General features: G+C 36.5%; 1 protein-coding gene across 1 annotated transcript; it reads right to left on the reverse strand.

Moving 5' to 3' along the window:
- LOC140142537 (uncharacterized) lies at nt 1-25572 on the reverse strand. The gene is made up of 5 exons (XM_072164533.1): nt 25473-25572; nt 13901-14155; nt 9970-10089; nt 1022-1186; nt 1-131 (listed from the first exon to the last, which is right to left on the reverse strand). The coding sequence occupies exons 1-5, from the start codon at nt 25543-25545 to the stop codon at nt 1-3; spliced, it is 744 nt and encodes a 247-aa protein (XP_072020634.1). The 5' UTR covers nt 25546-25572.
- Between the last annotated feature and the right edge of the window lie 1575 nt (nt 25573-27147).

The following is a 27147-nucleotide window of genomic DNA, read 5'->3' on the forward strand; positions in this document are numbered from 1 at the left end:
TCAACTAAACTTACCGGTTCCATTATAAAGTCCAGACTCAAGAAATTCCTTTGGAATTGTAACTGCCATGTCACCTTCGCTATCAAGATGGAAATCTTCTTCCCGGTTTATTTGGTCAAATAGGTAGAATACTGCAATACCGTAAAAACTCGATAGTTAACATATGTGCTTACTATCGAGAGCTTTTAAAACATGCAAACATGAAGATTCCCATCCACAAAAGTGTAAATGGTTTTTGAGCAAATCATCGACACACATAGATAATATACGCACAAGTAAACCAGTAAACAGTTTTACGGTAGGTTATGTGAATATGAAATAGAAATATCGTGAAACTATAGAAATGTTAGCTGATTTTAGAAGCACATAAATCACGTAATATAAAATCTTGCTTGTAAACAAATTTCATATGGGAAACAAGTTCAATTATTTAATGTAGAACAATTTAAACTTATTCACACGAGCAATAGTAAAATTTCACCTACGAGTGGAATTTTCGTGGCTCATCTTCAGCACTGAGTTGGCGTAGTACTGGGATAAGTGCCGCTACTCGGGAAGTTCAATTATTATTTTTGACATTTTATATGAAAACACACTTTTTGCTTATCCCATTCAGGTAAAACTAATTAATGACCATGCCAACTGCTGACAAAGTTCTTAAATTGAAGGAAAAAATGTTTACAAAATAAAAATAAAACATCTTATCATCCTTTATGGAGAAATTTGGGAAATCAATTATGAGAAAGGTTTCAGGTTCAAATCCTGGATGGTCAGTGATTTTTTCACTGGCTGTCATTTATGTATGTGGAAACTTGTGTTAAAAACCTTTCTCATAACCTATCATTCTTTAATTATTGAGTAATGAATTTTAGCGCTTAGAATCCATTCTATTTCTTTGAAATCAATTTACAGTTCCATTACACAGATCCAATGATATATGTTTGTATCTTCAACCAAATATATGGTTAAATTTATGAACGACGATTAGAATTACGAGGACAGAAAATAATATTTGACTTACCTAAATCACTGTTATTAATTAATATCCCGGGTGTAGAATTGGCAGGGAACATAGAAGCCACATTTTCAAAGGCTGATATAGATTGCACACCTGTTGCTGCAATTTGTATTATCATTGTTGGCTTCATATTGTTTGTCCTTATTTGTTGGGTTGTTATCTCGGGATCTATATAAGAATAATTGTTGATAGATGATAAAACAGCAAGGTTCTCGAACCACAACTCATACTGCAGTTACTGTCCGTTTTCCTATACACAATACACAGTGCTCTCACCATTGACGCGTGACCCCTACAAATGATCTACGTTGGAAGAATGGGCACTTGGCTAGTTAACATCACTGTGTGAAAATAACCAGCCAATATGTTAGGTATTCTCCAAACTTCTAGCAAATATATTTCTCTAACATGACCTAAAATTACAGCTAGGTTAGATGTTCAGAAATAGTCGCACTTTTGTAAAATATGAGTGAGGGCAAGGCATAGCTAGCCAACTCCCCGTGTTAATTGAATGGAGATTTGACCGAAAATATTGGTATCGGACCGCTCACTTCTGAAGGATGCCACAAAAAAACGGTACAAGCTACATTTTAACTATTCTCTGGCAATCATCATGATGAGTTTCTGATATAGTATGCCGAAATTGGGTACTGTAGGTGATTGACAAATGGTCGCACTTTTCTGATAAATAAGTGACAGTGAACATGAAATATCAGCGCCCATAAACCCAAGTTAGTAGCTAGTTAGTGGAGGCCGTCACGTGACTGATTATTGATTATTGAAGTGCCTTATTAATAGATACGCACGATTTAGGGCAAGAAAAACAAACCGGGATACTTTTGGAGACATCATCATCATCATCATCATCATCATCATCATCATCATCATCATCATCATCATCATCATCATCGACATCATCATCATCATCACTTTCTACATTTTTTCTAAACAACATAGGGCCTACCGTTTTAATAAGATTTTTTCTTGAAATGCATGTAACTATAATTATTGTTTAGAGCGTGATGAAATAAAACATCACGATTTTCATCACAAAACAAAGTAATAGGCCTACAAAGGAAATACATTTTTCAAGAGTGATTGAATAAAACATCACGATTTTCATCACGGAACAAAGTAATACATAAGACATTGTTTGTTTGATTGCAATCAACCGCGACAGTTCGTCTCACACACATAACAATGCACTGCGATCAAATAGGTTGATGACAACATTTGACTGCACTGCGCCATGATTACGTGCACCGGTTCAAATCCTTTGTTTGGAGCCAATCAATAATTTCACGTACAGCCTCTATGCAAATTAGAGTTTACACACGCTGCAGCTGGGGTAATCGACCGAAGCTTGTTGCCGTTAGTGATCGAATGCATGAGCTTATTTGCTTTACTGAATCGATTTACTGGATTAATTTCCTGTTAACTGGGTTTAATGCCACAAAGGTCGAATCGCCTTTGCCATGGACCATGACTGCATCATGTTTCGCTAGGATCCACAACATATCCATCTATCAGGGGCACAGTTCTTTAACCCCAATACATTTGTACATTCATTGAATGACCTTTGGGTACAAAAACTCATAATCTCTAACTTGAGATCAAATATTGCACTAATATTGTTTAATTGAGGTTATTGAACTATGCCATTGGGATGAGGCCATTGTGGTCCATGGTGTTTCGCCTACCTTCAAGACCACCTGTCTTCGAGATTACTTTAAACGACAGAAATTTTATTTTACGGTATGAAAGATCACGTTGTCCATTATTTCCATTATTAATTTACTGGAAAGGCATCCTTGGTAGGACTAAACAGGGCAAGTCCATCCCTACCCACTACCTATCCCAGCATTAACAACTACCTATCCCAGCATTAACCCTACCCTTACGCCACTCCTTACACAGCCTATCTCTTACCCTACAATTACTTCCACCAGGTTTTGCTACCTATATACCATATGCCTGGCAGATCTCGAGTTAATTTGTCCACAAGTTACGCTATTTAGGTATAATTTGTTTTGTGCAATGTTGACCCAAAAAGTGATATATTGTACCATGCGGCTGGGCTGATTTTACTTCTCGTGCATTCAGACATTTTCATATATAAAATGGTTTAGTTTGCTCAACATATATTTAAGCTTAATCACTTCCTAACCTTGGTATGGTAGACAGTAAACTCGTTTAAAATATCCCCACCTGTAACCTGCTCCCGCTACCTCAATCCCTATCTCGCCCACCCCTCGCACCCACCCAAACCCAAGAATATTCTCCAATCATATTCCACCTTTAAGATCTATTTTTTGGTAACGTAAACAATCAGTGTGTTCTTGTTGGGCATTCGTGTGAGAATTGGGAAGAGGTGTTTTGACCTTGATTCTTTCCGACTCGTAACAGTAGGACGTTGGAGTATAGGCCTATACTGACCTTTATTTGGTCTTAAAATAGAATAATATTATATATATAATAATGGAATAACATACATTTAACACATTTCCATGATATGGGTTGGTACCCTGGGTTTCACGTCCGTTTTCGACGGGCGATCATCAACCAACTGATTATTTCTTTTTTACACGGCTTGTTACCTTTCTCCTATGACGACAAGTCGATATAAGTTCAGATTTCTTATTTAAAGTGTTTTGATTATTGATGATTTCGATTTTCTCCTCTAAGCAAAGGTTGCATAACCCCGATTGACGCATCGATGTATTTGACCTTTTTACTATGTCCCATCGAATTTCAAAGTCCCTTTCCTCTTTCTTTAATTTCCATACAAACTTGGAAAGTTCTGTTTCAGTTGAGTTTTTTTCGTGCCGGAATGATTTCGTATGATTATGGTAACGTGTTTTAAATGGGCCACCAGATAGGCCTACATATACATTTTTTGTGTCATCTGGTGACACCGTAGCTTTGTATATTATGGAACTGACGAGGCAATTCCACGGAGTGACATGACCCTTGACCCTACAATTGCACATTTTTTTGGGCGTGGTTTCCTGTTTTCATTCCTGTTAAAGATCTTGTTAAGGGCATGTCCACGTGGGAAGTGCCTGTCAATTAATCTTAAGAAAGTTTTTCCCACATTAGTTTTCACGTCCTCACTGAAAGGTGGATTGAACCACGTTATATTTCTGTTCCTGGGGTGGTTATTTGTGTTCTGTTGTGCTGGACATATAATAATGGAATAATATTATATATTTTATCATTATTTTTGGATGAAATAATTACACAAGTCAATTCAGATATTTTATAGTTTGAATTTTTAATTTTCTTTATTAATAGCTACACTTTTTGACCTATATCTCTTATATAATAGAGCTTTTGTACGATATTGTCGTTGCGCAGGAAAAACCTCCCATGTGCTTGTGGCCCCTGAACATTTTAAAAACAAAACCGCCAACGAATAAACATAGTTCAGGGGCCAATGACACAAAGGAGGTTTTTCCTGCCCAACGACGAATTTATATTTTAAAGACCAGCCCACAAAATTACACATAAGGCCGTGTACAATTAATATTTCTCGTCCCTCCCTCCTCAATTTCTGGGATTTGTCAGATATTTTTAGATTTTTCAATTTTTTAGACTTTGGAATGATTTATGAAATCTTCATACATATAAATAAGTTTATTAGAGAACAAGCATCACTTCCAAGTCTTTTTGTGGTACTCTAGGGGTTTATCCCTCAGAATCTCACATTTGAAAAAAAAAGGGCCTCATCGTTTCCTCGAGCACTGTTGGAGAAGACCGAAAACTACTGACAATGCTAATTTTACATTGGAAAAAAAAAAAAAAAAAAACCTCCCTCCCTCATCAATTCATGAAAATCCTCTGGACGAGAACCAAAACATTAATTTTATACGGCCTAATGGCCGTAAGTACCTGTTTTATCTGAAATATTTGATACATCTTATGTATATTAAGATGCTAAACTATAAAAATTATGTCTTGTATATATACTGTAAGTTTGTTATATTAGGTTAGCATCTTAGGTATATTAAGATGCTAAACTATAAAAATTATGTCTTGTATATATAGCATCTTAGGTATATTAAGATGCTAAACTATAAAAATTATGTCTTGTATATATACTGTAAGTTTGAAAAAAAAAGTCTCATTACAAAAACACAATAGCATGTTATAAAGCATTTGCAGATTCTAAAATTCTAATGCAGACTGCGTATTTTTAATCTGCCTCAAACTCAGTTAAAAATAAGCTTAAGATGCTCGAAACTTTAATAACTTACATTCTTATACACATATAATTGAAAATATATTTGTGGCTGTAATTTAACCCTTCGTCCTATCAAAGATGGGAAAAGGGGCTTGCGGTACAACCAAATACTTCACTTTAATCGTAGATCCAACCGTTTTGCTCATTTTAGTGATAACAATGTTAACCCAGCACTTACGTTAACAAAAGTATGTAGGTGGAGTGAAAAACAAAATGCGAAATGTGATTTTCTTATATTTTTAGAGCCAATGTCCATGATAAATAAAATTGTAAGCTTCAGAACAATACTAAATTGATTGCATATTAGTTGTAATACATAATGCACGAGATAAAAATTTCATAAATTTCTTGCTCAAAAATATCACTGAATCTGGTTGCTCAAATAAAAACCAGTAGCGTAGCCAGTGTGTGCGTTTGTAAATGCCTCCAACTGTGGAGGTGTGTGTGTCTTGTCACATTCACACTGTGGAGTCTGCTAACAACCGTGGAGCTCCACAGTTGAAGATAAGCTCAAAAATGGGGTTTTTGGGCCATAGAGGGGGTAGACCACCTGTCATTTTCTGATTAGAGCAACCTCCACAGTATGGCGGTTGCTGTGAGATTTGTGTAAAAAAATCTCCCCAGTTTGAATGTGGGTGTGTGAATCTCCCCAGTTGGAATATACACACACCTCCACACTTGGCGGCATTTACAAGAGGGGGTGTGTGTGTGTGTGTGTGTGTGGGGTGGTGTGTGTGAGGGGTGGGGGTGGGGGTGGGTACGCAGGGAGGCAGAGTGCCTCCCTAACAAAAATGAAAGAGAAAAGTGTCCATCCGACAAAAAATAAAAGAGAAAATCGAAAATTCATCCCGATCATGGGCCAATACAGTTAAATACAAAACAATTTGAGTGCCAATCGGTCCCCTTCACCTAGATCATGGTGCAAAATAGTGTAAAACACGCGCGCACATTGTCCTAATAAAGCCTTTTGGAAACTCAAAGACTTGTACATTCTCTCTAAAAAAAACCCGATATATACATAATACCCTTCGATAATACCGGGTCAAAATTATGCATTTGCGAAACTTTTTGCCCCCGAAAATTGTATCCCCCTCCCCCCACCAAGAAAGCTGGCTACGGCCCCCGATAAAAACCAAAATGTGGTAGATGTATTTACTCCGAAAACGAAATAAGCTCGACCTTTTATTAGCCTTACCCGGGGGTATTAGTTTGATTATCAATGTCAACAATAAAGTTAAGGAAGGGGTAGTAGGGGGAGGGGGTAGTACAGACTTCTATCACAAAGGCAGACTGCACGGGGAATCTCCAGAAATTATAAAACCAAAGCATGGTGGCAGGTTTTCAAAATTGGAGAACAAAAATATTTCCACAGGCAGTTTTATCATACAATTGCGATAAAACATGAATAAACAACATTACATAATTATTAATTTTAAATAACAAGTATTAAGAGTTTTTTAAAACTTGACCAGAGATTTTGAGTCGAGAGTTTTAGAAGGTAAAACTGTTGCTAAAAATTACCGATTACGGTAGTAAATGGTATTTACAGAGTTCGGGTGACGAAGAAGATATTGTGACGATGAGCGCCCATAAAAGATCAGATATATATGAAGGTACCATATCGTTTAAGGTATTGAATGTGAGAAGTACGATGTTATACTTCACTCGCTGTTGCACGGTTAACCGGTGGAGCTCGTTCGCTTCTTGCAAACACCGAACCTTGTGGAACTCCTTCACAAAGTGAAAGGTCATCAGAAAGGACGTTATACCAATGTTAATTGATTGTACACGTTCATGTAAATAAAATAAACACCATTCCATAGCAGTACCGGCCAGTGGTACCATATCGCTCACGCAAATAATGTAAGTCCTCATTTAACATTGAAACACTTTGGTGAGTGTTTCCTCATCCTTTCCCAAGACGTCCATTGGACATCGAACAAAAAACGGCTGAAAGCTTCTGGGTACAGGTTTCCTATAAATCTTCCCGACGTCAACACTGGAACAACGACAGACCTGACGCTTATCAATGTCAAGGACCCAACGAAACTCATTATTGAACTCTGGAACAGTCTCTCTATTGAGGTAACACGCAAGCTTTGTGATGTCGAGCAGTGGACCTATAAGAAATTAAAGAGTGAACTTTGGGAGTAGCATTTTGTTGCTTGGCGGGAAAAACCTCAATTATGAAATTTCAAGGTTCAAATGCAAAACCATATATGTACAGGGTGTCCCAGAATGATCTATACCGGGAAAGTTGATTTTTTTTAGGTATGAAGGGCATTATTATTGGTAGTATTGTTTTAAATTCTAATATCTACATATATTTAGCTTTCTTAGAAATTGTAGATTTTAGAAATTGGACGTTTCTAATAGAAATTACAGGATATTGCGTAAAATTGGTGAATTTAAGGTTTTCACAAAGCAACCTATTTTGAAAATCTGTAAAATTACTAACTGTTATGCAGATACTTTTGTTCTTACTTTCCTAAATAGTCAATATCTATCGATTATGTATGATGTTACAAAGTAACCCTTGTATGAAATAAACGCTTGAGTGACCTTATACTATTGTTTCTTTGTTGGCAGTTTTGAAGATTGCTCATGTGTCTGAGTTTCATCATTTTGAATGCTGGCAAAGATGTATTTGTCATAAAAGTATAGAGAATGTTTGTCCTTAGTATCGTAGCATTTATTTATGTCCATAGTATATTGGCAAAGCAACAACTACGTAACGGAAAAGATTAAAATTGACTGCGTAGGATCCGTGAGGAAGTTATATTCTCTGTAATAATGACATTTTTGGGTAAAAATTGTGGTAAAAATTACATAAAAAGTACGTATTTGAACCTAAATATCGGAAGTCATATTGAAACGTGTCACTTTATTCCACATCAAAATTGTTTAGCGTTGTACATTCTACATCTGTGCCAAATTTGATGTATTTCCCATAAAAGAATGTGGATTTCTCCAGCACGGCTTGACAATGGTGATAAAGCATCCATGTGTTATGACGCCTTTGCGCTGTAAATTACAGAAATGCAGTTTTCGTCCATTTTCAGTAATATCAATGTCAAAATTAGATACACTGTTGACTATATATTTTTAAATTTATTTTTAAACACAGTATAGATCATTCTGGGACACCCTGTAGATAATAGACCCCAATGACAAAACCTCATATGTAACGATTCTGTCATTTAGCGTAAGGCACAATTTTGTTTTTAAATGAACAGAATTTACATAGAAAATGGGGTTGGTATTTTGTAATTTACAGACACTTATACGGTATACAGTTAACAGGTGGTATCAGTGTGTAGGTGTATAGCACATTTTCTTCAAGTTGGCACCCAAAGAAATAATTTGACCAATATATATGAGGTTTCGATACTGGGGCCCACTTTTTACATATCAGGTTTTGCATTTGACCTTTTTATATATGAGGTTTTTCCCGCGTGAATTAAGCGGTAAAATTTATCAAATATCCTATTATTTTAATAACAAGAAATTATACGCTTTTTCAACCTACCTACAAACTTGAGGACGTCGGTCAGTCTTCGAAGATAAGGGATTGGGTGCATGGGTTGGTGCAGATCTGTTTTGTTTTTGTGATTTTTTGTTTGTACTGCTCCAGCTACGAGATTCTGCCCACAGGTATTTTTGCCTATGTTTTGTTTTCAGTCCGGAAGTGCGCACTGACATGACGGAGTCATAGTTATCTGCGATGAATGTATGTATGTATGTATGTATGTATGCTTCTTATTTTTGCATAATTGGATAAAAGAGAACCGGACCTATTCATATGTTCACTCAAACAATGACAGATTTAAGCTGCAAGTCAGCAGTTGCCCTTGCTATCTTGGCATTCGGGCTCCTACCTTTCATTATAACGTCAACTACATTAATATCGTGCTATTTAGTTTTCATGTACCCGTACCCCACTCTACCTACTCCTGCACTACTCCTTTAACAAAGCCAACACCTTACACCAACAATCCTCAACCTCAATGCCTACCCTTACTCCACCTCGTAACCCCACCCCTATGTCAACTCACCACTTACCACACCCATCCCTAACCCCAGCTACGAGATTCTGCCCACAGGTATTTTTGCCTATGTTTTGTTTTCAGTCCGGAAGTGCGCACTCACATGACGGAGTCATAGTTATCAGCGATGAATGATGCTTCTTATTTTTGCATAATTGGATAAAAGAGAACCTGACCTACTCATATGTTCACTCAAGAGTGTTTAATATAGAAATCAAGAGTACCAATTTTGTCAGTATGCAAATTCTACAATCTAAAACACTTTCAATGCTACAAACAATGGCAGATTTAAGCTGCAAGTCAGCAGTTGCCCTTGCTATCTTGGCATTCGGGTCCGTTGCTATCTTGCCTTCGGGCTACTACTTTTCATTATAACGTCAACCACATTAATATAGTGCTATTTAGTTTTCTTTACCCGTACCCCACTCTATCTACCCCTGTACTACTCCTTTAACAAACCCCCACCCATCCCCAACCTCACCCGCACCTACTAACCACTACTACGCGCTACCCTCACCATACCATTCAACAATCCAACACCTTACACCAACAATCCTCAACCTCAATGCCTACCCTTACTCCACCTCGTAACCCCACCCCTATGTCAACTCATCACTTACCACACTCATCCCTAACCCCATCTACATTCTTACCCTACATACCCGTAGTTGTATGCTCTATTGTCTCCGTCATCGACTTCGTCGTGCGCACTGTTGTCGGCTCTGTTGTCGGCTCTGTTGTCGGCACTGTCGTCGGCATCGTCGTTGGCTCTATCGTCGCTTCTGTTGATAAATAATAAAACAAAAGGGTTCTTGAACCACAAGAATTGTCTGCCTTTACGACCACCTGCTTTTAAGATGGGTGTTTGTTGTTCAATTTGACCAATTTAATTCTGCTTTCCATGCGTTTAGACATTTTAGTTTATCACTTTGTTCATAGTAATATTTTTAAACGTTTCCCACCCTAACCTTGGATTGTAGAAAATACTATATTTGAAGACATTGTTTAAATTATGGTTCACTTGTTTATTTAATCGCATTTAAAGTTCCTAAAGAACATGAATCACGCAAATGTTTTTGTCATAATATCATGAAATTCTGAGATATATTTTGAAGACAATAATTACTTGAGTTGATATGAGGTATAAAACAATTGATATATAAAACAAATGAACCACAATTTTACGCTGTGTACTTTTGAACACTCGCAAATGACACCTTAATTTAAAATAAAGTTTTAAAAGATCTTTAAAAAAAACAAACCGAAAAATACCCCCGCATTCCGCATTGGTTTTTGAAACTGCCAAGAGCTTTGAGACATTCTTTTTGTCCTTAAGTATTAGTATTAAACATATAAAGAGTTTGTTCCCTAATGGAGTTAAGTCAATTTTGTATAGTTCTGAGAAATAATTTTTTTAACATTTTAAGATACTGTTTTTACTCAATTTGAGGCAAATCACTCTACGGTAAGAATATGCGCACATTATAGAGACAAAAATTCGGCAATGAAAATTAAAAATTTGAAATTGAGATATTTACAAACCGTCCCTTTGTCGGTTTACTAAATATACTAAGCCGTTTGGATAATTGAAGTATGATCCTGTTCTCAAATATTGCACACATTTTGATATTTCACATTATGCTGAGTCCATTTACTTTTCAATCGAAACTGAACAATACGTGTCTTTGAAAAGAGCGGTATTGTATTCAATCTATGATTGCACACATACACAGGCATGACAGGTGATGAGTGCAGCCTGCTTATAGTGCAGGGTAATATAAGTAGGGATGTATATAATATGATTTATTACAATAGCGATGAGTCAAAACTATTTTTGAATGTAAGGTCCTGCACCAGCATCACACCAACGATCATCAAAGATTAGGCATAAAGATCTTGCACGTAATTCAATCGATATTTCACATTATGCTGAGTCCTTTTACGTTCACTCGAACCTGTACGACTACTGTCTTTGAAAAGAGCGGTATTGTATTTAATCTATTATTAGAGAGCTTGCGAAATGAAGTTACTTTAACTTCAACTTTAACGTCTAGAGGATTATAGAGGATTATGTATTCAAAACCACCCTGCCATTAAAGCCGCTTGAAGTTAAAGTTAACGCCAGAATCTATAGTGTGCCGTAAATTATGATGAAAATACGTCATAATTAAATCAATGGTTTGCATATTTCCTCATAGACTACATAATTACCACTTATGTATTGTCTAGTTAATAGACCAATTATTGGAAATCTAATTTGGTTTGGGTAAAAACATGCCACATGATGCTAAAATTACTGATTGAATTAGATCAAAATAAATTTTGTTCCAAACGTCACACTTGATATATACATTTGTGTGTGCTCATGACGTACACCAAATCAGCTTGCGGAACCAAGTTTTTGGCTTGACTTCAACGCCAAGGGGATTAAGTTCCAGTAAAATGGACTGATTTTACTCGACCCAGCAGTGTAGTGAACTTCTGCGAATTGCAGCTACTGTGAACATTTTTTTACAACGTTGCGTGTCTTATAATTACACCTCTATATAACCAAATATGTTTGTACTGTTCAGGTATTTTATTTAATTATTATTTTATTCATTTAGGCCTATAGTATGTACCCCAATTCAGCAGAAAGCTGGTCTAACATGTGCCACGCTATTATACGCATATTATAGGCCTATGGGTATTGTATGTCAACCAAATTATTCATTATTAAAAGAGGAGGCCTATTTGTTACAAAAAATAAGAATGTCAGAAAAGGAGCATCCAGAAATATGTTGGTGGTTGAAATTCAAAATTCTGGGAGTTTTTAAAGAACAAAATGAGGATCATTCGGGGAGATATATTTAATTCGATCAGAATGCATAGAGGAGTCCTTGCCCTCCTAAAAGAAAACTCCTGGCAACGCCACTGGGGAGTGGGAAAGCGAGGATAGATGAATAGATGGAGGGAGGGGATGATATGGAGAGGTGGTGATGGTGGTGGGGGGGGCCTAGGGAGAGCAAACAGATAAAATGGGCTTGTGTCCTGATGGACATATAAAATTGACAAAGCTGACGTTTACTGGAATAATAATAGAGCTTTTATTATAATAATCCGGGACAATAATATAGGCATATCACAAGAATATTTAATTGAAACATGTTTAGAAGTATAATATTAGCGTATAGCTCATAACATAGGCCTAATTCCCATTGCATTGGTCATCGCCAAGATAATATGTAATCCATGTTTATTCAAATTAAGCGCCTATTGTAATAAGTGTTACCAACAAACCACTTGAGCAAACAAAAGGGAGACATTTGATGCAGTCGCTTTTACATACCCTTCTTTTGATCACCCATTGATACACTTCCCCTAGTTTAAACAACAAGATAAGACGCTGTTGGTACAGAAACCAATCTAACGTTCGCGTTGAAGTGAAGTTGAGCAAGAAATCGAATCGATATTTTTGAAGTTGCCGTTAAAGTTCCAGTAACTTCATTCCGCAAGCTCTCTATTACAAACATACACAGGCATGACAGGTGAATGGTGATGAGTGCAGCTCTCATGGCGATGCCCCGGGGGTGATGCGGGGTAATACACTCAAAATTGTTTAGAACCATCGCTAATTAATCCTGTTAAATCACTACTTCTATGGCGAGTTTTTGGCTCTTACATGAGATATAAACCTTGTCATGAAACTTCATGTGTAGGGAAGGATGTAGGGTCAAAGTCATTAAACCATGGTAGAAACATAGACCCTAGAAATGGTCTATGGTAGAAATAGCACATTTAATTATAAAAGCGGTCATATTCGTTTAGTTATAACTGCATCTACAATGTACAGCCTGTCTCAAAAGAAAATTGTGCAAGTGAAAAACGCCCTCTGTTGCAATTAGAAAATGCCGTTTGTTCTGTTCAATTTGCTTGTTTTAATCTTGAGATATGTTTAGTTAACAACGAAAGGGTAAAATCACAATTGTGCCACTTTTACTAGGCATGCTAGGGAAAAGGTCTGTACATGTAAATCAATGATAGCTGAGGTTGATAGGGGCTCGTGTATTAGACGCATCAACTACAGCGCGCTTGCATTATTTTGTATAATTACTATCCCAACAAGTAATACGCGTTCATTAACCTATTTGAGTGACAAAGAGAACAGTATTTACCATGATAAAATCATTGACATGCATATGTATTTAATTTTATAGACAAATGTGAAATATTTATTTATCTTTTAATCTGTTTAAATGGAAAAAGATAATCATTATACCTGTATCATGATAAAACAGTAAAAACAAATTTTGTATTGTTGTGTAATTGATGCATTCTTTTGATTTCATGAAGGAACTTTTGATAAACTTGATGCTATCATTGATTTACATGTACAGCCCATTTCCCTAGTAAAAGTGGCACAATTGTGATTTTACCATTTCGTTGTTAACTAAACATATCTCGAGATTGAAACAAGCAAATAGAACAGAACAAACGGTATTTGAGAGCTAAGACTACGCCCTTGCTAATTGCCATAGAGGGCGCTTTTTACTTGCACAATGTTTTTTGAGACAGGCTGTATAATGCTTCAAGTAATAACTAAATTTCACTTACCGTTCACAGCGTGAATGCTAAAGAAATGAGTGCAATTCTGTAAACCACTAACGCTGAGTTGCAGTAGTGAACTTCCATTCTTATGTACGGCCTTGAGGCCATTGTCTCCTATAACATAGAATAGAAAGTCGCCAATGATCGTGACGTCATATATCAATTCTCCCGTATTGAAATCATCCACCAGGCTAGCGGTGTCCAGATCGTATCTTACAATCTGGGCAGGTGACGTGAAGGTTCCTGCGTAAAGAATATTTTCTGTAATGATAATAATAAAATAATAATAATCTTAATACTGGTAGTTTGGCTGTGATTCTGTGAGTCTGTCTGTCCGCCCTTATTCTCGGAACTGATAGGTCGTAGAGCCCTCAAACCTGGTCGGTAGGTGCGACTTAGTCCGAGCCAGAGCAAGTGCGCATTTGTCAGTGGATTACCTGGGACCTTTAAACTTACTCCCCATAGGTTGCCATGGTCAGTCTCTCTTAATAACACCATTGACAGGTAACTAATTTAAACTATTGGTGGATGGATGTAACTAATTGAACGACCACCGAAGCGAGAAGGTCATTTTGGGGTCATTTGGGGTCAAATCCACATAGACTGTCGCAGGTTCATGAAAATTCATGCAAGACAAAAAATGTTAAAGTCATTTTGGGGTCATTCGGGATCATCTGGGGTCAAATTGTCGCAGGTTCATGAAATTTGGTAGGATTGACCACCGATGCAAGCCCAAAAATGCCAAGGTTATTTTTGGGTCATTTAGATTATCGCATCACTAAATGGCTTTTGATCAATGATTGTAAAACGTTTAGACACTGGCGTTAGGTGATGCATGACCACCTGCTCCGCATCTGTCTTCTGCTCCAGCCCTGGCAGTTTTCACTACATAGATTTGTATTGTTTTAATTTGTATTGTTTTAATTTTTAGTACACTGAAATAATATGAAATTAGGAACAGGCCCCTAAATGACATTTGACCCCAATTTTTTTGTACATTTAATATACACTGGTATATTTGATGCATACGTGGAAGTCCCGTCATTGAGCTATGTAGTTAAAATCTCAGAAAAACATATAATTTACCATAATATCTTTGACCTCTAGTTGTTCATGTGACAGTTGTGCCATCAGCCATTAGTGAACATTATTATATGTCACATTTTAGAATTGATCCCATAAAATAAAAGTGGATTATTTTCTGGGCTCACATTTTGGACATGATCCCTTACATCTAGCTTGCAAGTGGTGTGCACTGAAGCTTGCAATTTGGGTGTGTATGCTAGTGGACAGACCTGGGCCACACCACTCTTCGCCATACATACATTCTCCAAGCCACATTTCCCTAACATAATATGAAATTTAAAAAAGAATTAAGGAAATTTAATTAGGCAGAGGCGGGGCTCGAACCCACGCTGCACTGCGCCGCTATCACGTATACCATATGACCAGCGCCTTAGACCCCTCGACCACGAAGGACTTGATAATGTCATCGTGAAAATTTAAACATATAATATTTTAAAATGTTATATTATTTTAAAATAAATCGCAACTTCATTACTACATCATATTTTGGAATTGTATCTGCTTAAAACATTAATGTGTATTATAATAAAGCTACCATTATTTATATTGTTGAATTCTCAAGCGCATAGAGACAATTAATACGAGGGTCCTATGAATAGGCCTACATACACAATACATAAAATCGATTTTGATATCGGCCACGTGCTCTGCTGTGCATGTGGTTTACCGCAGTGGCGGAAGTTGTATTACGATGTGCATCCGAACTCCATTTTGAAGCAAATGCTTTTGACAAGGCATTGGATTGTTCTAGTTTGCATCCTAAATCCGCATTAGACCCCTAATTTTCCATTTCCTATCTGATGGTACAGTTTTTACACAGAAAATATTTATTTGAAAAACCTGCCACTCGGCTTTTTCCGGAAAGGTCACAGGGTCGCCGTGACCTGTGCAATAATTACAATTAAAGTTTTTCTTATTCTAAAAGCAAGCGTTTCTAAAATGCAGTATGGCGAAATGTGGTGTAGACCTGGGCAGTGGGTCAGTCCATTTCTTTTGTGGACAATTAATTACGTATTGTCAATATTCAGATTTTCCATGTCATGTAAATTAGCTCCTGGTTCTGCGGGAAGCATGTTGACAAGAAAAATTCTACACATACATATGTACACGAAACACATAGTGTCCATACTGTGTTACGGCATACCCCTTTGTCAAAATACGTAGTACGTAGTTTAAATTTTGAACACCATAGAATATAAAAAGTAGTATTCTTTTATAAGTTACAATACATTTCAAGATCGTTGCAGGTCCGGCAAGGCCCGCAGAGCTGGCATAGTAGAGACATTGCGATTTCCAAACGTAGACATCGGACGTACGTTGATCTATTCAAAACCACTCTCCTGTATCGAAGCGAGGTCACGTATTTAGCTATTTTTGAAGATATTCCACGTGCGAAATCGACGTAGATACATCGTTGAAAATGCACAAAATTGGTCCATTTCACAATATATTAAAGACAGTCAAAGATAATGAACATATGAAGGAAAGTCTAATTATTATTATGATCCTTTTTGTTTGTAATAAATCATTGTAATAAAGGTACAGCGATGTGTTAAAAATGGACTAAATTTAAACGCAATATTCACACGCAGAGATTGCCCATTGAAATGTGTGTGATACTTTGCGTTAAGAAAATTACATTGCGATTTCCCATTTTGGATTCCAACGTAGAATAAAAACGCAGATGCTACGTGAAATATGCTGATTTTACCTCATGTCTAAGTCCATGCAACGCGCCCAATTTTCAGGACGAAAAATTCTCATTTTGAAACTAAAGTCATGATGTATGTATGTAGTGATCTTTAATCTACCAAAATATATGTTTTGGGGCAACTATAATATTTGGGGAGCACAAAAAACAATTAGGTTTAATGAGCATGTAGGTCAAAATTTTAATCAAAATCAAAAGCGGTCTGTTTGAATTTAAGCAGAGACTCCGCTCACTGTTATTTTTTCAAGTACTATGCCCTCTATCGACCTAGGTTAGAAGCTGTTGAGATTTGATCAAATAGTATAGTCTTTATTTCAGCTCATTTGTTCTCCTTCGTGACGAATGAGCAAAATCCAGTTTGGAACTGAGACTAGCAATATTTAACACCGTATTAACGTACGCGAAAACGTACGCGAAAACGTTCGTGCTACGTGCTGCGTCTGGAAAATCGCAATGTCTCTAGTATTTGCTCGCGGGCAACTCAACCCAAACCTCCACATGGTGTCGGATGGATAACGCAAACTTGGGCTCTGGGGAACAGGCTTGGATGCGAGGAAGTCAAGCTAGCGGAAGATCATGCAAAGTATTTTGACCACGTTTTAGCCCTTCCTCGGCTGACTCAGCCTGGTGTGGCTCTGAAGAGACACCGTTTGGTTTTTTACCACGTCGACAAAGAAACAAATTTGGACTCATCGTACGAGCATATACAGCAAGAGATATACAACGAGCTAGATATGAAGAAGATAGAAATAACTAAGATGCAGTGAAGCAGATAATTACGTATTGTGACTGAATGGAGATATACAGGTGCAACTTGACAAAGGAGTGAGTACTGGCGCAAATAACCTCAGTAGTTGAAAGCGCCATACAAATCAACCAAAAAAACAACAAAAAAAAACAAAGGTCGTTGCATTAAGGTTACTTAAAGGTTTTAACATAGAGTTAAATTTTGTATAGACAGCCCGTCACCCTTAAGGTTACTTATTGCTTTCATGCCCTGCAGGGCCCTTATATTGGGTCCTACTTGGAGTGTTTAGTCGTCGTTTGGGATTCGCCGGTCTCGGTTCTGCCGGTCCTGCGGCCTTGATGTTTTGTTCAGACTGCATGGTGCCAGTATCCAGAAAAAAAAAAGAAAAAAAAAAGAACAAAAAGAACAAAAAGAAAAAAAAACACATCGAGGCCGCATTACCATGGCAAGACTTACCAGGCTTCTTTAGAAATTGACTTGTTTTGTGGATTACGGTTAATTGATTGGATGAATGGCTAAATGTAGGTTGCTTGTACAAAATACGACAGCGTGCACACTTCAAACATGTGAATTATGCAGTGTTAATAATTAAAATAATCATAGGGCTTGCAGTATATCGAGCTTTTTGCAGGTTTGCACGGTCTGATAAGCATCAGATGATTGGCATGTGGTTACAAAAGAAATGGTCACTGCAATTTGATTACTATTTCATTCTGATTGGCCATTCAATCCCTTACACTGAAAATATAGCAAGGGGGTGACACTAAATTCACGGTTGTTCTATTAGCAACGCAAAACCTATGAAAAATTCCGCTGGTTTACAAACTAGAAAATGAGGCCAGTTATCGATCCGTTATGAATAATTCATGTTCGATCCCTTGGATCATGTTAATTGAGATTGTCAAATAACAACGTTGTTAGTTTTTGCCTGTTCAATGAGAGCATAGCGCGCCCCAATACATATGGGCACAAACCACACGAAAACGATCCAGTTTATGAAATGGCGGACGGGTATTCCCATCAGGCACCAGTGATTTTTTCAAAGAAAGTCTACTAATTTGATATGAAATGACATTTTGCAATAGCAAAGTCAAAATTAGGACTTGCTGTCAATAATATGAAGGAAATACGTGACAGAGGCAAGGTGTGAAATACAAGTTAGTAGTATTTGAAGTTACAATAACCTTTGATACCCGACCTGACCTTCCATCATGGCGCCTTATTTATCTTATGTATTTCTATTTATTTATTTAGTAAAATAAAATACCAATCTGCACTAAGCAGACAGAATGTTACTTGGCTCACAGCATGAATTATTGATTTCATACGGAGGTAAAGAAATGCACAGTTGACTACGACTATGTGCAAGCCGTGCACCAATACTCCAAATGTGACTGGACGCGGCGAATCAGCCGTAAAGTCGGCCCGGTCCATTTTTTTTTTTCGTGTTTAGAAAATATATACCATAAGCTTTAAAATGGTATATCATTTGACTTCAAACGATATCCAAAAGCGGGGTTATGATTTGTTGAACTCTGTTCCTTCGACAAAATTGTATTTTTTATCGGTTCTACGTGTGTCTCTTTTTCTACATTTCTGGTAATAAATATCCAACAGTCATAATTGGCGGTCATTTCAAATCATCCCCAAGTCAACGAGGCTCAGAAATATCCTCTCATTGTTCATTGTTGATTATACATACCTAGACAAAATACAATGCTTTGTTATCTACCATCATGACCACTTGAACAGGATTTAGCCAAAGCAAACAAAGACAAGAACTAGTCTATAGAAATAGGTAGAAGCTTATTATCCTCTTCAGCAGTAGTATTATTGATTGATTTAAACTGTGTTTGATAAGATACTTGTCGCAACGAATTGATACACCTATGAATACGACCTTCACATACATTTTACACTTTAACTCAGAATACAATTTGCCGAGTTTACGGCTGATTCGCCGCGTCCACTCACAAATATTTACGGTAAATCTGAATAATGGTCACATGTTGACATATCATGTGTTCGGGAAATCACGTGGCAACATTTTAAGATTTCAGACTTGTTTACTAGTTAAATTGACATGTGTATTATTGATTATTTATCTTTGTTAATTAATATATCTTTTAAATGCTGATAAATCGTTGTTGGCTGCCCATATATCTCTGTCTGCATAACATGACTACCGCCCTCTATAACTCTGGGCACAAATTTCAATAACAATACGGTATTTACATATCAATGCGGCCTCATGCTAATTTCTATTGACGCTTCCAGGTATTGTTCTATGCACATAGGTAGATGTATCATATAGAAGTCCCAAGTATTTAAATGAGGTTTATGAATAGACTCTCAAGGATGCCTGCCCAATGATAACCTCATTTGAATATTAAGGACTTCTATCCATAGAGGTTATACGTGAAATTATTGATTGGCTCCAAACAAAGGATTTGAACCGATGTCCTTCACCGTAATCATGGCGCAGTGCAGTGCATTCAATCAAACGTTGTCGTCAACCTATTTGATCGTAGTGCATTTGTTATGTGTGTGAGACGAATGGTCGCGGTAGATTGCAAGCATGCTTTTGTTGAATGCATTTGAGTACTCCGCCATACAGGGCGAATAAAAAAAGTGCAATAGAGGAAAGAATCGATATTTATGTAAGAACCACGTTGAACTTTCCAATTATTGAAAATTTGAAAATAAATGCCACACTCAATAGTCACCTGTTGTGAAAAAATGAAGTCAATCACATCTACCGTTTAATATTGATGAGTCCTTTTGCTACAACACCCAATTTCATTATTTGTCCACGAGGTACCATGTATTTTGAATGAGAGCATACAATGCACGATAAGGCACCAGCTCTGAAACTGACTTTAACTTAAATAAGGTTGATTTTTGCGTTATTTTAATTTCGTTTTTCTGTCCAAACAAACTTTCTGACATTACTTTAAGGTCCTTCATTCCACACTTGACTCCAACTCAAGGTTTTGTTAATCCCAATATGTCCAACATACTGGATATTTTATAATTCACTCCACTTTAATTTGCGCGCATTTCATTTCGACATTTGAAAAAATCCGCCTTCAAATGTGTATATTTTTGATAGAGAATAAACATCTTTAGAGTAGAGGTAAAATGAAAATAACAACAAATAATGTTTCCTTTCCTTAAAAAAGACCAAGGACAATAACAATTTGGGTGCTCCATTTTATTTCAATGCCAATGAGATTAAGAAAATAGTAGTTGTTCCAAATCTACCTTACACAGAGTGGGCTGACATTCAAAATTTAGATGTTTCTTGGACAAACATTAACATTGGGTATCGCTATAAAATGTGTCATAAAAACAAAACGGTGTCCTTTACCGTAGTTATGGCGGAGTGCAGTCCATTCAATCAAATGTTGTCATCAACCTATTTGATCGTAGTGCAGGGTTATGTGTGTGAGACGAACTGTCACGGTAGATTGCCATCATGCTTTTGTTGAACGCATTTGAGCAGTCCGCCATATTTACGGGATGATATGTCATATGCAGGGCCTCTATAGGACTTCTCAAAATATAATACATGTTTGTATCAGTATTCAAACATTTGAATCAGTGTTTGTCGAAATTGAAAATTGCAAGAATATTATTGTAGGAGCTATCTACAGACCTCCGGGAAATGATAACCCAACTTCTCATTTCAACTCTGAGTTTGATTATATTCTGAATAAAGCTGAATTTATACTCGATCGCCGAGCGATGCGATTAATCGCTTTTGAAAAAGCGATTTGCAATCGCCGAATTTTGCGATGCATCGCCCGTCGCTTTTGCATTTATACTTATCACGGCGATAGCGATTGCAGACGACAATTAAAATATTCTAAATGCCACAAAATACATTTTAAAAACATCAGTTGCTGTCAATAATTATTGTTTTGAATTAATTCATCACCAAAAGTTAAAAATCGAGAAAGGTAAATTAATTAGCCAAATAATAGATCCAGTTGGTTGTATATGATTGGTTGACGCATTCACGTGTCAAGCGATATCGCTGGGAAGTTGAGATTTCTTCAACTTGCAAAAGCGACGTCGTTTTTGCCTCCGCGATTTGAATCGATTGATCGGCTTGACGCTCTGGAAATGTAAGTAAACATTGAGCATGCGTGAAAATCGCTTTTCTGCAAAAGCGATCGAGTATAAATTCAGCTTAAGATTTCGAATGAAAATAAAATCAGCTATTTACTCGGTGATTATAACATAGACCTGCTGAAGGAAGAGATTCATAGACCAATAGGCGATTTTCTGAACATGGTTTATTCTTATACATTTCATCCAATAATTAATAAGCCAACCAGAATCACCAAAACTTCTGCTACTATTATTGACAACATAATTACGAATAACAACACTCAGTATCATTCTGGTATATTTGGAGCAGATATCAGTGATCATCTTCCAATCTTTGCCAGGACTAATATTGATTTAAATAGTAAAAAAATAATCTATGCAAAGAAAATAAAAGCAACTATAAAAGGCAACTTACAGATGATAAAATAAACTTACTAAACAACAGACTTTCTTCAGTCAAATGGGATGATATCTTAAATTGTCAATCACCAAATGATGCTAACGCAATGTATAATAAATGCATGGATAAATTTAGTGTTTTATATGATGAGTGTATTCCCACCAAGAAATTAAAAAATAGGAGGAACAGTGAGCCGATTTCGCCATGGATAACTAAAGGTATTCTGAATTCAATTAATCATAAAAATAAATTAGCTGAAACACCGAACGGCCGATAAACAAGATCGATATAAACTTTATAGAAACAAATTAAATTCAGAAAATTATTTCACTCATAAATTAGAAAATTACACGCATGATATGAGAAATACTTGGAAAACTTTAAAAAATATTTTGAATAAGAATAAAATTTCAAAACAGTCTAATAAATTTTGGGACAAAAATAAAGTTTACACTAATTCAAAGGATATTGCTGATGGCTTTAACGAGTTCTTTGTAAACATTGGTCCAAATCTAGGTCAATCAATTGACAGTATTCCTGGCATTGACTATTCACATTATCTTTCAAAGAGTAAGATTGCGAACAAGAACACCGTCCTATTTACACCCATCACTGAACATGAAATTCTCAAAATAATCAATAAGCTTGATTCAAATAAAAGTACAGGGCAGGATGGTCTTGGTTCATTCATCATCAAAAATGTAGCTCCTGGAATAGTGCATCCACTTATAACCATTTTCGATGTATCTATTTCCACTGGCAGAGTACCAGACATTCTTAAAATAGCAAAGGTCATTCCCCTGTGATTTGTTTTCAAACTATCGTCCTGATTCGGTTTTACCCATTCTATCAAAGATTCTTGAACGTCTTGTATTCAACAGATCTGTATCATACTTAGATACACATAGCATTTTGTATAAGCGCCAATATGGTTTTAGAAAGAACCACAGTACAAATTTGGCAGTGATATATTTGGTGAATAAAATTACGGACGCAGTAAATGAAAACAAATTTACTGCTGGTATCTTTTTGTATTTATCAAAAGCGTTCGATACAATTGATCACTCAATACTTCTGAGTAAACTATACCATTATGGCTTCAGAGGTGTATGTTATGACTAGTTCAAAGACTATGCTGTGTAACAGAAAACAGTTTGTAACTTACAATGGTGTTTCATCAGAGAGCAAAAATATCACTTGTGGCGTGCCTCAGGGATCAATTTTGGGGCCACTGCTCTTTATTTTATATGTTAACGATATCCATCTCGTTACAAATTCTCTCGATGTTATATCCTTTGCAGATGATACTAACTTGTTGTTCTCACACAGCCAAATTGAGGAGGTAGAAACAGTAATGAATAAAGAGCTTACTCATATAGACAGATAGTTTAAAGTAAACAAACTATCCGTAAACGCCAAAAAAACCCAAAAACTACGTGTTACTTGGCAGTGGTAAAAATACATGCTCTGACTACATCTTTGTCTTGACTCATATGAAAGTCAAGTCATTCCTCTTGAAAGAGTCACCAGTTTCTAGGCCTTCAAATTGATCAAAATCTTACTTGGAAGGAGCATATTGTCAGTGTCATTAAAACTTGCTCTCGAAATGTCGGCGTTAACAGAGTCAAACATTTTCTACCCAGTGAAGCTTTGTATACATTATATTGTTCGTTAGTCTTGCCGTACATGAATTATAGTATTTTAGCATGGGGATGTGCCTGCTCTTCATATATTCATAATCTGTTTAAAATTCAAAAAAGAGCATTGCGTATTATTAGTAACAGTAATTACAGATCTAGAACTAATCCTCTGTTACTTAAATATAATACTTTGAGCATCAAAGATATGTACGCTCTGGAGCTTGGGACATTCATGTATAAACATACAAATTGCTTATTACCAAATGTTTTGACGACATTTTTACAAAGCACTCTGAAATTCACGCTATAAACACTAGATATAGAAAGCATCTCATCTTACCTCGAGTCAAGAAAGTCTTTTGTGAGAAATCTATTAAATATGCAGGTATAAAGCTTTGGAATGATATTGATTCTGATATCAAGTGCTCGTCATTAGTGAAACACTTCCGGAAAAAGTATAAACAACATCTTATGCAAAGCTATTCTTAATTATATACAGTCTTTTAATCATGTGTACCTCGTCAATATTTTGTTCACTAATTTCATTAATTTACTTTCAATAATTAGTTGATATACATGTGCATTTTTTTTTGTTTTTCGTTGTTTTTTCCTAAAATGTTAACATAGGATATGTCATTGATGGACATGACAGCTGGTTGGTTGGACTCGACATTTTTGTTGTCAACCAACCTGCTGCCATGTCAAATAAATGCCATATACCTGTATCAAGGGGCATGACAATAGCTATCAATAATCCGTTTCCAGTAAACTCCTTCATACACGGTCCCTAGATATGCATAGAGAATATGTGTACAGACAGATCACTGTGTGGGTATCATTATAATAGAGGCGTGTCCAAAAATAAGTTCACACCCCTTCAAATAACGAAGATATACTGCAAGCCCTATGTTACGGATGTAAGTTCGGACCTCAACAATCGGGCCATACTGCAGTTACTGTCCGTTTTCCTATACACAATACACAGTGCTCTCACCATTGACGCGTGACCTCTAAAAATGATGTACGTTGGAAGAATGGGCACTTGCCTAGTTAACATCACTGTGTGAAAAATAACCAGCCAATATTTTAGCTATTCTCCAAACTTTTTAGCAAATATATTTCTCTAACATGACCTAAAATTACAGCTAGGTTAGATGTTCAGAAATAGTCGCACTTTTTTAGTAAAATATGAGTGAGGGCAAGGCATAGCTAGCCAACTCCCCGTGTTAATTGAATGGAGATTTGACCGAAAATATTGGTATCGGACCGCTCACTTCTGAAGGATGCCACAAAAAAAACGGTACAAGCTACATTTTAACTATTCTAAATAGGTTCTAGAAAATATAGTTTTGTAACATGTCCTAAATTTTTAGCTAATTTAGATGTTTAGAGAGGGTCGCACTTTTGTGTTTTAGGAAGGATATGTAAACGACAGATAACATCAAAAATATGAAGAAATTATTTCCAAACCGTGTTAAGTCAACAATCATTATGTTGCTCATTTTGAAGAATGCTGGTTAACAAAAAGCAGGTCTTTGTCTCATTTCGTGAACAATGCTACACATACCATTGTTTCCTTTCGTTTCCTTTGTAATCGGTTACCCAACTGAAGCTATAATATCAGCTTTATTGCGATATCGCACATTGAAAACAGACACTTGTGCACAACCAGAGAAGATCTGATTTAATCAGTTGAGCTGCTTCAATGAGTGTTATCTTGGTTTAATAGCTTTTAATGGGGTTTAAGTCCTGCAAAGGTCGAGATGAATTCTACTGTAGACATGACTGCATCATGCACACTGTCGGGTGTCACGCTTAAGCGTACGTTCACTGGAAACCGCTGCTAATCATACATCAAGTAAAAGCACTTAACTTACCAGCGTTATCGATTGTAATAGCGTAAGGTTTATCCCTCCCAGATATAACAGTGCTCATACCACTGCCATCCATCGCCGCCTTTTTAACTGTACCGGTGTTTTGTTCCGTCCAGAAGATAAAACTGATAAAGAAACCATACAAATCAAAATTACCATAATTTATCCAGAGATATTCACGGGATATTCAAATAATGAAGTGACTGAATATTATTTTATTATTATTATTACAAAATATTTACAGAGCATCTCTCTGGAAGCTCTGGAAGCCTGGGATAGACCCCGCAATTTAATTCCTTCACGCTCCTGTTTAGATCCGTAAGATTTAACATCATTTCGATCTGCAGTGTTTTTATATTGTGAAAACTCTGACACCTATTAAACCAACAAAATTGGGCAAATGTTGTTAAAAATGAGTGCCAAGTATTAAATGTAGACTTGAATCTAAGCATCTGCCAAGATTGAGAAAGATTCTGGGTTTATATTCAGAATTCCAATGTATTCCTAAATGTATTATGAAATCATGAGTGGTGCTATTCTGAAAATGGAGTTTTATTACAGTCTTCGCGGTCCAGTAGCTAGAACATTCAATGCTCACGAATATGTTTCTTTTCGTTTGTTCACTTGCTTGTTTGTTTGTGTTTCAGGAAAACATTACTTTGGAAGAATGAGTCGCTTCGTAAGGTGGAAAATAGGATTTGGAAACTTATCGAGATAATTAATGATGTCATTCATCTCTGTTCATGGACAGCGATGAAGGCCAGTATCAATAAAATTATCACACATTTTCGATGAGTTTCTAAAACTGGTTTCAAGAAATTCCCCAGGCGGAAAATCAACTGGCAACACCAATAACTGCATTGTAAATACATCTAGTGTCGGTTGCCAGTAGCAATCACTCATTATCAAGTGTTGACAAAGGCAACAGTGTTCTCTGAAACGTACAAAAGTAAGTTGTATTTTCTGGATCAGATACAACGAACTTGTTTTACTAAGTTTACTTCTCCGATCCTGATAATTTTGCTCAACCACACAAATACAAGACAAGATAAAAAATATTGATGTTAAAATGTGTATACATAAGCACATTCATACCTGTTATGTCCTGTAATACCCCTGCATTGTTCAAAATTGCTTACTATCACCATTTTGTTCGAACCATCAACATCGGCACGACTGATTGTATTTGCAGCGCTATCGGTCCAGAACAAAACGTTTTGTTCGATGTATATGCTAGCTGGATCTGAAATTTGAAACAGAACAACACCAAATTAGTGACACTATCAATCTTTCCATTCCATGTTGTAGCTGGTACAGATGAATCCAATTTCACGCATTCCTACACCTCAATAACAGCCATAGCTCCCGTCGAGTCCATCCCATCTGTAATTGGAAATGTTGCGGCCTTGGCGGGGATTTTAAACTGCATTCTATCACTCGTGTTACACTTAAACAAAAGAATTATGAAAGTTTACAATACAATACAATATAACATCGTTTTTAAGCGGTTCTAATTCACCCAATTTACACCACCAGATTGGTGCGGAGGGGACCAAGTGAAATGGCCAAATGAATTCTGACCATCACTTGGCTCGTTGGATTCGTCTATAAACACGCCCACGTATTCATTTTGGTACGGATATGGGTAGCTAAAACACAAGAGTAAACTAGTGGCAAA

Source organism: Amphiura filiformis, chromosome 2 (genome assembly GCF_039555335.1).
Source record: "Amphiura filiformis chromosome 2, Afil_fr2py, whole genome shotgun sequence".
NCBI lineage: Eukaryota > Metazoa > Echinodermata > Ophiuroidea > Amphilepidida > Amphiuridae > Amphiura > Amphiura filiformis.